This window comes from Pan troglodytes, chromosome 11, assembly GCF_028858775.2.
Source record: "Pan troglodytes isolate AG18354 chromosome 11, NHGRI_mPanTro3-v2.0_pri, whole genome shotgun sequence".
Classification (NCBI taxonomy): domain Eukaryota; kingdom Metazoa; phylum Chordata; class Mammalia; order Primates; family Hominidae; genus Pan; species Pan troglodytes.
This window is the reverse complement of record NC_072409.2, coordinates 98734629-98749306: the sequence shown is the minus strand read 5'-3', so window position 1 is coordinate 98749306 and position 14678 is coordinate 98734629. Positions and strand designations below refer to the sequence as shown.

At 38.2% G+C, this 14678-nt stretch overlaps 1 protein-coding gene across 12 annotated transcripts in view; it reads left to right on the top strand.

Annotated features, from left to right (window-relative positions):
• CNTLN (centlein) overlaps positions 1-14678 on the top strand; it is a 478854-nt gene that overhangs the window by 139623 nt on the left and 324553 nt on the right. Inside the window, exon 3 of one of the 12 annotated variants that reach the window (XM_016960662.2) lies at positions 12408-14159. The exons of the other annotated variants lie outside the window; for them this stretch is intronic. Within the exon in view, the coding sequence (XP_016816151.1) occupies positions 12408-12570 (163 nt within the window). The 3' untranslated portion in view covers positions 12571-14159. Of the gene's footprint in view, positions 1-12407; positions 14160-14678 lie in introns of those variants that run through there. 12 annotated transcript variants of the gene reach the window in all.

Here is a 14678-nt window from a genome sequence, read left to right as displayed (position 1 = left end):
TGTGGATTTATCTTCCTTTGATCTTTGATGTTGGTAACCTTTGGATGGGGTCTTTGAGTGGATGTGCTAATCCTTTCTGTTTGTTTGTTTTCCTTCTGACAGTCAGGCCACTCTTCTGCAGGTGTGTTGGAGTTTGCTGGAGGTCCACTCCTGACCCTGTTTGCTTGGGTATCACCAGTAAAGGCTGCAGAGCAGCAAAGATTGCTGCCTTTTCTTTCCTCTGGAAGCTTCGACCCAGTGGGGCACCTGCCAGATGCCAGCCAGAACTCTCCTGTATGAGGTGTCTGTTGGCCCCAACTGGGAGATATTGACAGGTGAAGCCAGCTGGGCTTCTGGGTTGGGTGGGGACTTGGAGAACTTCTCTGTCTAGCTGAAGGATTGTAAACACACCAATCAGCACTCTGTAAAAACGGACCAATCAGCACTCTGTAAAATGGACCAATCAGCGCTCTGTAAAATGGACTAATTAGCAGGACGTGGGCGGGGCCAAATAAGGGAATAAAAGCTGGCCATCTGAGCCAGCAGGGGCAACCTGCTGGGGTCCCCTTCCATACTGTGGAAGCTGTGTTCTTTCGCTCTTCACAATAAATCTTGCTGCTGCTCACTCTTTGGGTCCGCACTACCTTTATGAGCTGTAACACTCACTGCGAAGGTCTACGGCTTCACTCCTGAAGTCAGCAAGACCACGAACCCACTGGAAGGAAGAAACTCTGGACACATCTGAACATCTGAAGGAACAAACTCTGGACACACCATCTTTAAGAACTGTAACACTCACCGCGAGGGTCCGCGGCTTCATTCTTGAAGTCAGCGAGACCAAGAACCCACGAGAAGGAACCAATTCCAGACACAGTATCTCCCAGTCAGTATACATGGGAGTCAGGGACCCACTTGAGGAGGCAGACTGACTCTTAGCAGAGCTGGAATGCTGTGCTGGGAGGTCCAGTGCTCTCTTTAGAGCTGTCAGACAGGGATGTTTAAGTCTGCTATAAGCCCCTGACTGGGGCTGCTGCCTTTTTTATAGAGATGCCCTGTCCAGAGAGGAGCAATCCGGCAGTCTGGCCACAGCAGTTTTGCTGAGCTGCAGTGGGCTCTGCCCAGTTCGAACTTCCCAGCAGCTTTGTTTACACTGTGGCCGTAAAACTGCCTACTCAAGCCTCAGCAATGGCGGACGCCCTTCCCCCACCAACCTTGACTGTCCCAGGTGGATCTCAGATTGCTGCTGTGCTGGCAGCCAGAATTTAAAGCCAGTAGATCTTAGTTTCTTGGGCTCCGTGGGGGTGGGACCTGCTGAGCCAGACCACTTGGCTTCATGGCTTCTCTCTGGCTTGTGTTCTGGGCGCCACTAGGGTATGGAAAAAAAAAAAGAAGCTCCTGCAGCTAGTTCGGTGTCTGCCCAATTGGCTGCCCAGTTTTGTGCTTGAAACCCAGGGCCCTGGTGGGGTAGGCACTGGAGGGAATCTCCTGGTTTGCGGGATGTAAAGACCGTGGGACAAGCACAGTATCTGTGCCGGAGTTCCTCGGACTCAGTCCTTCATGGCTTCCCTTAGGTAGGGGAGAAAATTCCCCCACCCCTTGCACTTCCAGGTGAGGCGGTGCCCCACCCTGCTTCGGCTAGCCCTCTGTGGGCTGCACCCACTGTTCAGCGAGTTCCAGTGAGATGAACCGGGTACTTCAGTTGGAAATGCAGAAATCACTCACCTTCTGTGTTGATCTTGCTGAGCTGCAGACCAGTGCTGTTCCCTTTCGGCCATCTTGAATCTCAGTAGTGCCACAATTATTGAGTTTCGTGTTAACAAATAAATTGTATTGAGTAGGCCAGTTTACAAATTCTGAATCCATGAATAAGGACTATCTCTAAAAGATAAAGGGTGTTTTAACAGAACCATCGTATCATCATCATGCTTTGAATTCTATAATTATTCTCTATTATAATTAAATATCTAGTCCGTTTTCACATTTCTCGGATTGTCTAATACCTTTTTTAAAAAAGGTTGGTTTGTTCCTAGGAGGATCAAACATGCATAGTCTACCTGCTGAATGTATAGGTTCATTTTTTTCCTCTTCCATCTTTCTTACTCTTTTTTTCCTTGCAATTTATTTTTGGAATAAATTGGGTTATTTATTCTGTAGAGTTTCCCCAAATCTGGCTTATTGTAGTACTCTGTACCCTATAGTTGCCATAAATAGGATCTTATTCAGATTCATTTTTGATATTTTGGCAAAAATAATCTTTTTAGATGTTACTATTTACAAGGCTTACTGTGGAGATTTTACAGGTTCAGTTCCAGGCCACTGCAATAAAGCAAATATTGCAATAAAGCAAATATTACAATAAAGCAAGTCACACAAATTTTTTAGTTTCCCATTGCATATAAAAGTTATATTCAGAATGATTTATAATTGAAATAATAAAATAGAATTGAAAGCACTCTATATTAGCTAGCCTATGGACTTAATCCTTTGGGAAGCAATGTAATTGTGTAAAGTAGCAATTAATGTTGCTAGGTACAAAGTTGTATTTAAATTTGTAATTATGTAGAATTGATATCGCACTATGTAGAAAGATACTGGAGGCTGAAGTGGACGCCACAACAAATAATGTTAGTGATAACACTGTCTACTGTCTCCTCGATAGAAAATAAAGAACGGAAGGAGAATGCAGCAAAACACATTGGGGTCTTGGTTGAGTGTTAGTGTTGTTCATTGAGCAACTTCAGCCAGCATGTTTTGAGAAGACTCTTTTTCTGATACCATTTGGCCTGAATCCCCATTCTTCAGTCATAGTGTCATGACTTACCGTGTTTCAAAACCATAGCATAATATATTTGCTGATAACAATCAATACGTACCAAATATTAGTAATGATTTATCTTTTTCCATTAGAGAGGCTTCAGGATTATCCTTTGCTAATACCATTACTTTTTACTAAAATTTCATGTGCTTTCCTGAGTGAGAAGATGTCTGAAGAATGAGAAGGTTGAAGCAAGGTGAAGGTAGAGAAAGGGGGTGGGGTGGAAGAAAGAAGAGAAAAGAGCATTTCCTCAATGTGAAAGTTAATTTTAATTATCAATTTGACTGGGCCATCGGATGCCCAGATATTTGGATTAACGTTAGTTTTGGATGTGTTTGTGACAGTGCTTCTGGAAGAGATTAGCGTTTGAATTGATGAACTGAGTAAAGCAGACTGCCCTCTCCAATGTGGGTGGCCATCATCCGGTCATTTGAGGCCTGAATAGAACATGAAGGCTGAGGAAAGTTGAATTTGCTCTCTGCTATGATAATATGTCTTTGCCAAGCATGCCAGACATGTATGTCATATTTTTTACTTAGTACTTATTTGTGAATAAGTATAAGAAAATGATCACTTATCAGTAGTGCGTAAATTTAGATTCAGGAAGGATAGTGATGCAAAGCAACCACAGGTTGTCCACATGGGTAGCTGAGATAGTGACACCTTTGCTTTCTGAGGGATCAGTGTTCACAAACATTGTTTTAAGCACAAAATCATTAAAAAATATTAATTAAAACTACCTTCAGGCTATGTATGTAAGATATATGTTAAACAGAAATCAATTTTGTGTTTAGGCTTGGTTCCCATTGCCAAGATAGCTCATTTATGTATATGAAAATATTCTGAAATCCAAAATTTGAAACACTTCTGATCCCAACCATGTCAGATAAGGGATACCCAACCTGTATCTTTTCTGTCTGTTGAGATGATCATGTGATTTTTGTTTTGTATTCTATTGATGTGATGTAGTACATAAATTGATTTTCATATGTTAACTCAACCTTGCATCTGTAGGATAAATTCTTGGTCATGGTATATAATTTTTTTATATGTTCCTGAATTTGGCTTGCTGGTATGTTGCTGAGGACTTTTACATACCTATTTATAAGAGGTACTATAGTTTTCTTTTCTTGTAATGTCTTTGCTTTTTATATGAGGATAATAGCCTTGTAAAATGATTTGGGAAGTGTTTCCTTATATTTTATGAAGAATTTTTGAAGAATTGGTATTAATTCTTTTTTAAATATTTGGTAGAATTCAGTAGTAAATCCATTCAGGTCTAGGCTTTTCTTTGTGGGTAATTTTATAGTTATGAGTTCATTTTCTTTACTTGTTATAGGTTGATTCAGATTTTCTATTTTTTCTTGGGTCAGTTTTGGTAGTTTGTGTCTTTCTAAGAATTTTCACATTTCTTCTAGGTTATCTAATTTGCTGGGTCTAGTTGTTCATAGTATTCCTTACATTTTTATAGTTTTTTAAAGATTGGTGATATCCCCCCTTTTATTTCTGATTCTCGTAATTTTAGGCTTCTCTTTATCATGATCAGTCTAGCTAAAGGTTTGTCAATTTTGTTGATCTTTTTGAAGAACCACCTTTTGGCTGTATTGTTCTTTCTCTTCTGTTTTTCTTTTCTCTATTGTATTAATTTCTCCACTAATTTTTATTATTTCCTTCATTCTGCTTGCTTTAGGTTTAGTTTGCTTTTATTTTTATTGACTTGAGACTTTTCCACTTCCTTGATATAGGCATTTATAGTTATATCCTTCCATCTTAGCACTGCTTTAGCTGCATTTCGTAAGTTGTTATATTTTGTTTTTATTTTCGCTAATCTCAGAGTGAGGTCCTCTTTGACCTGTTGCTTATTTAGGAGTGTGTTGTTTAATTTCCACTTATTTGTGAGCTTCTCAGTTTTCCAATTTTGATTCTGATTTCCAATTTTGTTCCATTGCATTAAAATTTATTGACATTTGTTTTATGGCCAAGCATATGGTCTATCCTGACTAGACCTTCTAAGCTTGAACTTCTCTACACTGTGTTGCAAATGAAGTCAGTTTCTTTGGAAAGAGATTAGGCCTTGTTTTACATACTGCTTTTCCTTTCAAGCAAAGTCTCTGAGTCAGGCCTCTGGAGCTGAAGATGTGAACAATATTATGCTGCTCTTTGAGTGACCCCCCAACTCTAGGAGCTGATTGCTTAGTGGAAGGGAGGCAGCAGCCTAAGGTTCTCTTGGCTTGCCTCTCCTGGCATGACACCCGTGCATCACAAGCTGGGGTCTCAAAATGCTACACCCAAAGTAGAGCCTATATTCCACAATTTGGAGCTGGACAGAAGAAAGGAGTACCCACTGCTCAGTTGCACTTGCGTTGGACTTAGCCTCAGCAGCAGTTAGCTGGGGACAGGATGAGAATTGTTGATATCCTGTTCTTCCCGGGAAGAAAACCCTCCAACTGGGAACAGGAGGAAGAGGGAGCCCTGTGTTCTTGGCTGCAGCTGTCTGGAATGGAGACTACACCATGTTGAGCTGGAAAGGTGGAAGGAGGCAGTGGTTTTGGTTTAGATACCACAAACATTGCCTTTCATACTGATTGATAGATTTTCTTGGATAGATGTTTCTTCATTTGCTGTTTGATCTTAGGACCATTTTTAGAGGCTTTAGGTGATTGTTAATAATTTTCACCAGTTTCACTGGAGAGTGGGTCAGGAGAGCTCCTCAATCATCATCTCTCAATGTTTGTTGTTTTAAAACTGCTAAATTTTGGGGTAATTTGTTATACTTCAATAGATAAATACTGGATCAAAAGATACAATGACAATTGTGATAGAGATTGTGAAATCACTGACTTTAGAAGTTGTACCAACTTACACTTCCACCAGAAAATATAAGAAGGTGCTTATTTTTTCTACATTCCTGGCCATCATATTGTTTTTAAACTTCTTAATTTTTTTATCTGAAATGTAAAAAATGATATCCTGAAGTAGTTTTTACTTGCATTTCTCTTATTATTTGTAAGTGAACTCTAAGGGCCATTTTATATCGTTTTCTATGGGATTTTTCTTTTATATATCTTTGTATATCCATTGTCGTGCCATGTCTAATTCATGACCTATGGTGCCCTTCAAACTCACTATATTATGTAAAGAACTTATTGGCTTCTTCTTTTAGTTATTTTACTACCTAACTTTCTCACTATCACAGGCATGACATTTTCTTCCTTTTCCTTAAATTTCATATCTTGAGGGTAATCTTTGATACCTTTTGGACTCTTTGAACAGAAAATCAATGCCGAAGTTCAGTCACTTCCTCTTTTGCAGTGTCACTCAAGTTTAGTAATTCCTCTGTGTCCTTAACTTTCAAATCCTCTATCTTGGTTCTCAGTAGCTCAGCTCTGAACATCTTATTGATTTCTTTTCCAAACATCAGTTCTGTTTTACATCTTTACTTTGAGACAAAGGAAGATATAAGCCACCAAAGAAAATAATTTGTAAAATTCCAGTTAAAGGTAGCCAATGAAAATTCTAGGACTTTCTTAATGAATATCTGGAGGAAAAATGTAACCTTTAAGCTTGGATGCCTAGAGGATACCTCATGTTGCAAAGAAACCTGACTGTGAGATTTAGACATGCATGGCCATCATTAAAACAGATATTTCCACCACACTTACCCATTCATCAGGTATCAATTGAATGTCATTTGATTGTCAGACCCTCTGAAAAAGTTAGAGAAAGAGATAGCTCTGTATTTAGCTATTAAAGAATGCTCTCTAATAGGAAAGACATTTGTAGAAAGAGACAATTTATAATAAGAATTTGATAAATACTATAATGATATTCATATTAATGTAATTATTTGATCTCTGGAAAAAGTTAAAAAAGTTCTTACTCTCACTAATTCTAAGTAATTAGAAGTTTATGTTGTTGAAAATCAAATTTTGATTTCCTTAGTAGAATAATATCATACTAGAAAATATTTTTATAGTATGATTTTATTCATATAAATTTGTAGAAAATATTATTTTCTATGATATGTAGATATTTAAGTTTACCTGTCACTTTATGAGTTTATTATAAATTACTACTGGAAAAAGGACATTTTGAATATATCATTTGTTTATTAGCTCTACAAATCTAATTTCCTTGCTATTATATATAAACTCTCACTTTAGATTATTGTTATCATAAGAGTACAACCACTGTATTTTGTCTTTAAATGCATAAGGAAACATAATCTCAGGAAGCAGGAGTAATAAACATTGAAGAAACAGTAACATGGAGTTTCATAGAAATATAAATACATTAGGAGCCATAAGAGCTTGAATTGTTCAACTTTTCTTTGAATAACTACAAATGTGTGCCAAACTCCAGTATCTTTGCCTTAGACACAAATTTCATCCTGGCTTTAAAAATTAGTATTAGTAATACATTATTTTTTCCATAAAGAACTTTGAGTTTGGAGTAAAGCAACAACAACTGCTATTATTTGCAGTTGCTATATATAACAATTGCTATTATATTGTGAATAATTTTGTAGACTTATCCAACAATGTGCTGTCCTGCATTTTGTGTAACTCTAGGTACTGCAGCTTGTAATCCACTTACTGTTACAAATAATCTCAGGAAGTGAATTACTGTGTTTCTTTGCTGCTGCAGATCCATCCAGAGTTGAGCTATTAATCTGTTTCCTCCAGTCCTTTTTTTTTCATTACATTTGCTTCTATGGTTAATCTTTTTTGTGTTACTTTCTGTTTTTTCTTTTCTATCAATAGTTATTTGACATCTATTTGTCTTAGGGCAGTGATCTCAGTATGGTCTGTCTGAAGACCTGTGCTAGTAAGGAGAATGTGCCAGAATGTATAGCAACCTTGTGCCCTCTTCACTGAGAAAGCTTTGATACTTGTCTTTCTTTATTTCTTTTTTCTTTTTTTTTTGAGACAGAGTCTCGCTCTGTCACTGAGGCTGGAGTGCAGTGGCGCGATCTCAGCTCACTGCAAGCTCCACCTGCCGTGTTCACGCCATTCTCCTGCCTCAGCCTCCTGAGTAACTGGGACTACAGGCGCCCACCACCGTGCCCAGCTAATTTTTTGTATTTTTAGTAGAGACACGGTTTCACTGTGTTAGGCAGGTTGGTCTCCATCTCCTGACCTCATGATCTGCCTACCTCGGCCTCCCAAAGTGCTGGGATTACAGGCGTGAGCCACCGCACCCAGCCGCGTCTTGCTTTCTTTTATGGCCAACTAGTAACAACCAATTCACAGTCCTGCATTTTGAATAGCATTGCCTTAAGTTCCTATACTTTGTTACACACTACCTTCACTAGAGATACCCTAAGCTTTGTTGGTAGAAGAGAATACAGTATGAAGAGAACTGGAATAGTGGTCTTCAGGGAATCACCAAATGCTCTTGAGGACCTCATTAAACATATAGGTGGTATAATTAATTATTTTTCCATCTGGATGTTTCCTTGAGTTGTTGCATTTGCTTTACTTTTATTGCACCTGAGGATGGAGGGAGGGAAGTGGTTTGGTGGGCAGGAGAGTGCACAGACTATGGGGCGTAGAACAGTTACCATAAAGTCAGTCAATAGAAACATTTCTAACTGGGCAGGGTGAACCTTTTTTTCATTCTGGTTTCAATGGGTGGAGTGACTTCTCACATTAATTACTGATTTGGAATTAGATTGGAGGATGTTAACTGTATTTTTAGGCAGACTTCTGGTTTTGATGAGGTATTAGTCTGTTCTCACACTGCTAATAAAGATGTACCTGAGACTGGGTAATTTATAAAGGAAAAGAGGTGTAATTGATTCACAATTCCACATGGCTTGGGAGACCTCACAATCATGGCAGAAGGCGAACGAGGAGCAAAATCATGTCTTACATGGTGGCAGACAAAAGAGCATGTACAGTGGAACTCGCTTTTATAAAACCATCAGATCTTGTGAGACTTGTTCACTATCATAAGAATGGGGTTGGGGGGGTAAGATTCCTCCCTGTGATTGAGTTACCCCCCCACTGGGTCCCTCCCACCACATGTGGGGATTATGGAAGCTGCAATTCAAGATGAGATTTGGGTGGGGACACAGCCAAACCATATTAGATGATATATGAATCTACTAATGCATTGTTTTATTGTTATGATAATTATGCTCTTCCCCCCATTTTTAGAAATTTTTCTAGAAATAAGAGTATAATAAAGTACAAGTTGATACTGTGTTTTTGTGATTCATTAGATATCATTGGCAAATCATGCATAGATAGATTCTGCTTATTCACTAGTCTCTTGAATATTGATTTAACAGCATTTATATTTCATTGTAATTATTTCTGTGTGTCAGTTTGTTGCCTTTTCCATTGAACAGTGGGAGGACCATATTGTGCATATTTTCCACAGGGATTATTACAGTCGCTGGCACAAAGGCACTGAATAAATGAATGAATAACTGAACAAGCAAATGCATGATATTATAATACAAGGTAGTGGAAACTAGTATCTTGAAGATAAGAATAAATAAGTGTATTTGCATATTGAAAAACATTGATCTGGCTGGGCACAGTGACTCATGCCTGTAATCCCAGCACTTTGGGCGGCTGAGGCATGTGGATTGCTTGAGCTCAGGAGTTTAAGACCAGCCTGGCCAACACAGTGAAACCCTGTCTCTACAAAAATTACAAAAGTTAGTTGGGTGTGGTGGCGCACATCTGTAGTTTCAGCTACTTGGGAGGCTGAGGTGGGAGGATAGCTTGAGCCCAGGAAGTGTAGGTTGCAGTGAGCCGAATTCATGCCACTGCACTCCAGCCTGGGCAACAGAGCAAGACTCTGCCTGAAAAAAAAAAATGGCCAGAAGCAGTGGCTCACCCCTGTAATCCCAGCACTTTGGAAGGCTGAGGCCGGCGGATCACTTGAGGCCAGGAGTTCAAGACCAGCCTGTCCAACATGGCGAAAACCCATCTCTACTAAAAATACAAAAATTAAACTGGCATGGTGTCGCGTGCCTGTAATCCTAGCTCCTCAGGAGGCTGAGGCAGGAGAATCACTTGAACCCGAAAGGCAGAGGTTGCAGTGAGCCAAGATTGCCTGACTGCACTCCAGCCTGGGCAGCAGAGTGAGACTCTGTCTCAAAAAAAAAAAAAAAAAAGTTGATCTATTGAAATGATCTTTCATTCTTTCCAAAAAAAAAAAAAAAAAAAAAACCATTTGTTAGCTTTAATCGAATATGTATAAGACCAAGTCCGGATTTAACATCAAATTTATAGAACTCCTTATTTTTATGTGTTTTTTTTTTTTTTTTTTTTTTGAGGTGGAGTCTAGCTTTGTTGCCCAGGCTGGAGTGGAGTGTCGCTACCTCGGCTCACTGCAACCTCTGCCTCCCTGGTTCAGCCTCCCGAGTAGCTGGGATTACAGGCGTGCTCCACAACAGCCATCTAATTTTTGTATTTTTTGTAGAGACAGGGTTTCACTATGTTGGCCAGGCTCGTCTCGAATTCCTGACCTCAGGTGATCTGCCTGCCTTAGCCTCCCAAAGTGCTGGGATTACTGGTGTGAGCCACTGTGCCCAGCCAAGAACTCCTTATTTTTATGTAAGACTTTAACCTCTCTACTAGAATAAAAGTCCAGATTCTTAGAACATTTTTTTTTCTTTCTTTTTTTTTTTTGAGACAGAGTCTCACTCTGTCGCCCAGGCTCAAGTGCAGTGGCACAATCTTGGCTCACTGCGACCTCTGCCACCCGAGTTCAAGCGATTCTCCTGCCTCAGCCTCCCAAGTAGCTGATATTACAGGTGCCTGCCATCATGCCCAGCTAATTTTTTTTTGTATTTTTAGTAGAGATGGGGTTTCACCATGTTGGCCAGGCTGGTCTTGAACTCCTGACCTCGTGATCCATCCGCCTTGGCCTCCCAAAGTGCTGGGATTACAGGCATGACCCATTGCGCCCGGCCTCTTAGAACATTTTCCTAAATGACTTTTCTTAAAATAATTAATTTCAACCTTTGATCCCATGTATTGAGAGAATACCACATTTTTTTTCATGTGAAGTGAAAATTTGAAACTATGACAGTAGGAATTTAGGTTAAATGTGATGGGTTAAGCATAAGTATTTATCTTTACCTCCTCCCCAAATCCCACTAAAATGACTAGTAGAGTTTTAAAAGTGTAGAAGCACCTAAAGAGAAGTAGAGAAAAGGTGACAGTGGATGACAGATGTTAGTAAATTCTAGAATGATGTAAGGTGAATTGATAAGTGGTAACTGACTTAGCAGAATGGGGAAAGTTGAAATACATAGAATGTAGAAATTTCTAGTAATAGGTTACATCAGTAATCTGTGATGGTTGGAGTGAAGGATGAGGCTACAAAATGGGAAAATTGAATTAAAGTCTATATAAGGAGCATGTAGACTCTCTGGTCCTCCTCTCATTAAAGCAGGAGGCAGGAAGTTTATTTCCTTGAAAAATTGAAATAAGTATCTTCTGGACTTAGGGACCTCAGGCATATCAAGGTACAGGATTAGCTATTACGAAAACTGGGGGAATAAGTGAATGCCTATTCTACTGAACAATGGGACACTAACTGAATTATTCAGCGTCAGAGTTGCTGGAAGCAGAGTCCTGAACTATCCAGTCATAAGACAAAATAATTCTTCCCTGGAGAAACTAAGCATCCCTAGAGAAACAACAGAGACACACTGACAGGTCCTAACAAAATGACACTTACCCCACACTGTTAACTATAGAGACCTTTGGGCAAGCCCTCCACCCCCATCCTAGGCCAAGTAAAACTATCCAACATCATTTTTAGTTCCTCATTCTTAAATATGAATGTGAAACAAATGATCATAAGACATTTGAGTAAAACTTTTAATATGAAGGATAAGAAACCAGAAGTAACAGAAAAATGGAGTTCAGAGAAGACAGAGATATGCTGAATAAAACAAAGGAAAAAACTCCTATGATTAATATTGTAAGACATGTAAGGGAAAATTTGGTGGATGTGAAACATGAACAGGTGACAAAAAAAGAGAAAGGGTACTTGGAAATTAAATAAATATAACAATAAATGATTGTCAAAATAAAAAATTAACTAGAGGGGCTAGAAGACGAGGTTGAATAAATATTCCAAAGATTATAACAGAGACAAAGGAGTAGTAAATAGGAGCAAAAGGAAAAGAATAAGAATCAATATAGGTGCTATAACAGTGATTAATAGGAATTTCAGTAGCAGAGAACAGAGAAAAATGGACATTTTAAAGGAAGTAATTCAAGAAAATTTTCAAATTCAGGCTCAGGAGTTTAGGATTGAAAGCATCCATTGATTGTCCAGCACAAAGAACTATTGCAAGGCACATTATTATGCAATTTTAGAATGTTGGAGATAGTGAGATCATGAAACCTCTTAGAGGGGAAAAAGTACAGCCACATACGTAGAGTTAATAATTAGAATAACAGTGATTGTCTCAATTGCTAGAAGCTGGAAGACATGGAGCAATGCTTTCATAATTCTGGGAGATAAATTATTTTCAACCTAAAATTCTATAACCAGCCAGATATTAATCAAGTTTAAAGTAATAATAAAGACGTTTTCTGTAACACATGGTCTCACATCTCCCATTACATATTCTTAGGAGGCCACCGGAAGATGTGTACCACCAAAATGAAGAATATACCAAAAAAGATAAAAAGTTGGGATTGAGAAAATGTGAGATCCAACACATGAATAATATAAAGATATTCCAAGGTGAAGATGAAAGAAGACTGAGAAGACTTGGTAGCAGTAGTTCTCAATGAAGCAGGACTACAACAGTTCTTTAAGAAGGATGACTCTGAAAAAATTAGCACTGATAGATTGTAATGTTTTTGAGAAAGATATTTCATACTTTTTGAGAATTTTAGAAAGGATTAGTGATAAGTAAATAGAAAACTGCACAAATAAAAGTGACATAATTTTTGTTTTTAAAAAAGGTAAAAGAGCTTTATTAACATTTCTATCCATTACATTAATTAACACAACTACTAAATCATCACTTACTTGCAGGATTCCAAATGTGATGCCATATTGATTGTAAGGGGTATGTGTAAGTTTCTTGAGAGTTCCTACTCTAGATGAGTTCACTTTAAAAAAATTCTTTTCAATATCCTGTTCTTTCTCATCTCTCAGTTTTGCCTCTTATCTTTCACATGAGGAATGAGAAAAGCTGTCTATACAGATTTTCTTTTGAGATCCACACACAATTCAAGGACCAAAAGGTCAGCATAAATTTATGCTTCTCTTAGCAAGCATGTGTTTAATGTCAGAAGGAAGGGAAGGTGCATAGGCTGTTAAGGCCTGATAGAACCTAAAAGGCAGAATATATCAAAGGTATTTGTAGGGGCACTAGAACGCAAGCAAGACATTTTCTGCTCTGATGTTAACAGTTGTCAGTAAGTGAAAAATTCTACAATGAGGTATAGCATGTGTATCTTCACGGTGAGATTAATGCAGTCAGCTAAACAGTGAGGTTGTTAGTAACAGAGTGATGCAATTTTTAACTGTTCAGAGAAACAAAAAGTTATATATGAAAGGAAGTGTCATCATAGTACACCGTGTCGCTTAGCTGTGAACCATACATAGTAAGTATTACGTTAAAAAACTAGACTAAAAATCAGGATTTACACCTGCCATGTAAACACTGGTCAGACGGCACAGCCCCCAGAAGTGCTGGGGTAGTGTACCCTGAGGAAAACTCACAGAGAGGGGCTCCCTGGCAAGTGTGTAGGTACTCCATTGTCCTCTTCCTTCTGGGACAGTATAAAGCAGTCTGACAAGATTACACATGTCAGACTCTGGGAAAATTACCCCGTCACTTCTGGTATGATGAGAGACTGGGAGACACATTATAAAATGTATATAATAGTTTTTGCTATTCAAATATGTTTATTTCCTGAGTGTGACTAGTAAAAAGTTAGATAATAAGGCATGTTGAGTTATTGGAATCCTCTTTTGATTCTATGTGTTGGTTAGCAGATAGCAAATATTATAATAGCAAGGGATACTAGCCCTCTCAAACACACAAAAGAAAATCTATCTAAATGTGTTTAGATCCAAGGGCTATCAATGTTGGCAGGAAATGGGTAAGAAGGAAAAAGATTATGTTCCTGTCTTTCTTGATGTTAGTTAGCAAAGAAAGTAAAAAAAGAAAAAAGTTATGTCCCCAAATTTAAGAAATAAGTAATATATGACCTAATGAATACATTTATGGATGGTACTTGGGACTGCTTTTTTGGTGGTGGTGGTTGTTTTTTGGTTATGTCTTAATAACTGTGTTTAAGTTGAAAAAATAACTTGTAACTTGGATGATATTAAGAATTAAATAAAAATATGTGAGTATTCATGCTGATTCTGTATGTGATCTTCGATTAATTTGACAGTTGCATATAAGTTAGCATAGCAGATTTTTAGGCTATTTATTATTTTGAAACTCTTAAGTTTACTTGTTGAATAAATGTCCTGTATAGCAACATTTATTAACCACAGGTATCTATTTATTTTGTTTTACTTTATATACCATTTATGATAAAGACTTTTTTTTCAGTTTTGGTTTATTTGAAACCATAGATGGCTCTATTGAATAAGGATTATGAATAAGAGTGGGTTATAGTAGAGTAGGTGACGAATTGTGAAGTTTTGTGTTGGGTCTAGTGAAGGTGATAGTTTTACCGAAAGACCAGGTCAGCAACAAATTACAGGGGCAGGAGTTATGGAAAGTTTGTTCACTGCCATAGTCTGGCATCCATTTTTTACCTTTTATTTGAATAGATTTAGAGTCTTTTTATTTTTTAAGTGACCGCATCTTGCTTTGTCACCCAGGATAGAGTATAGTGGTGTGATCATAGCTCACTGCAGCCTTGAATCTCTG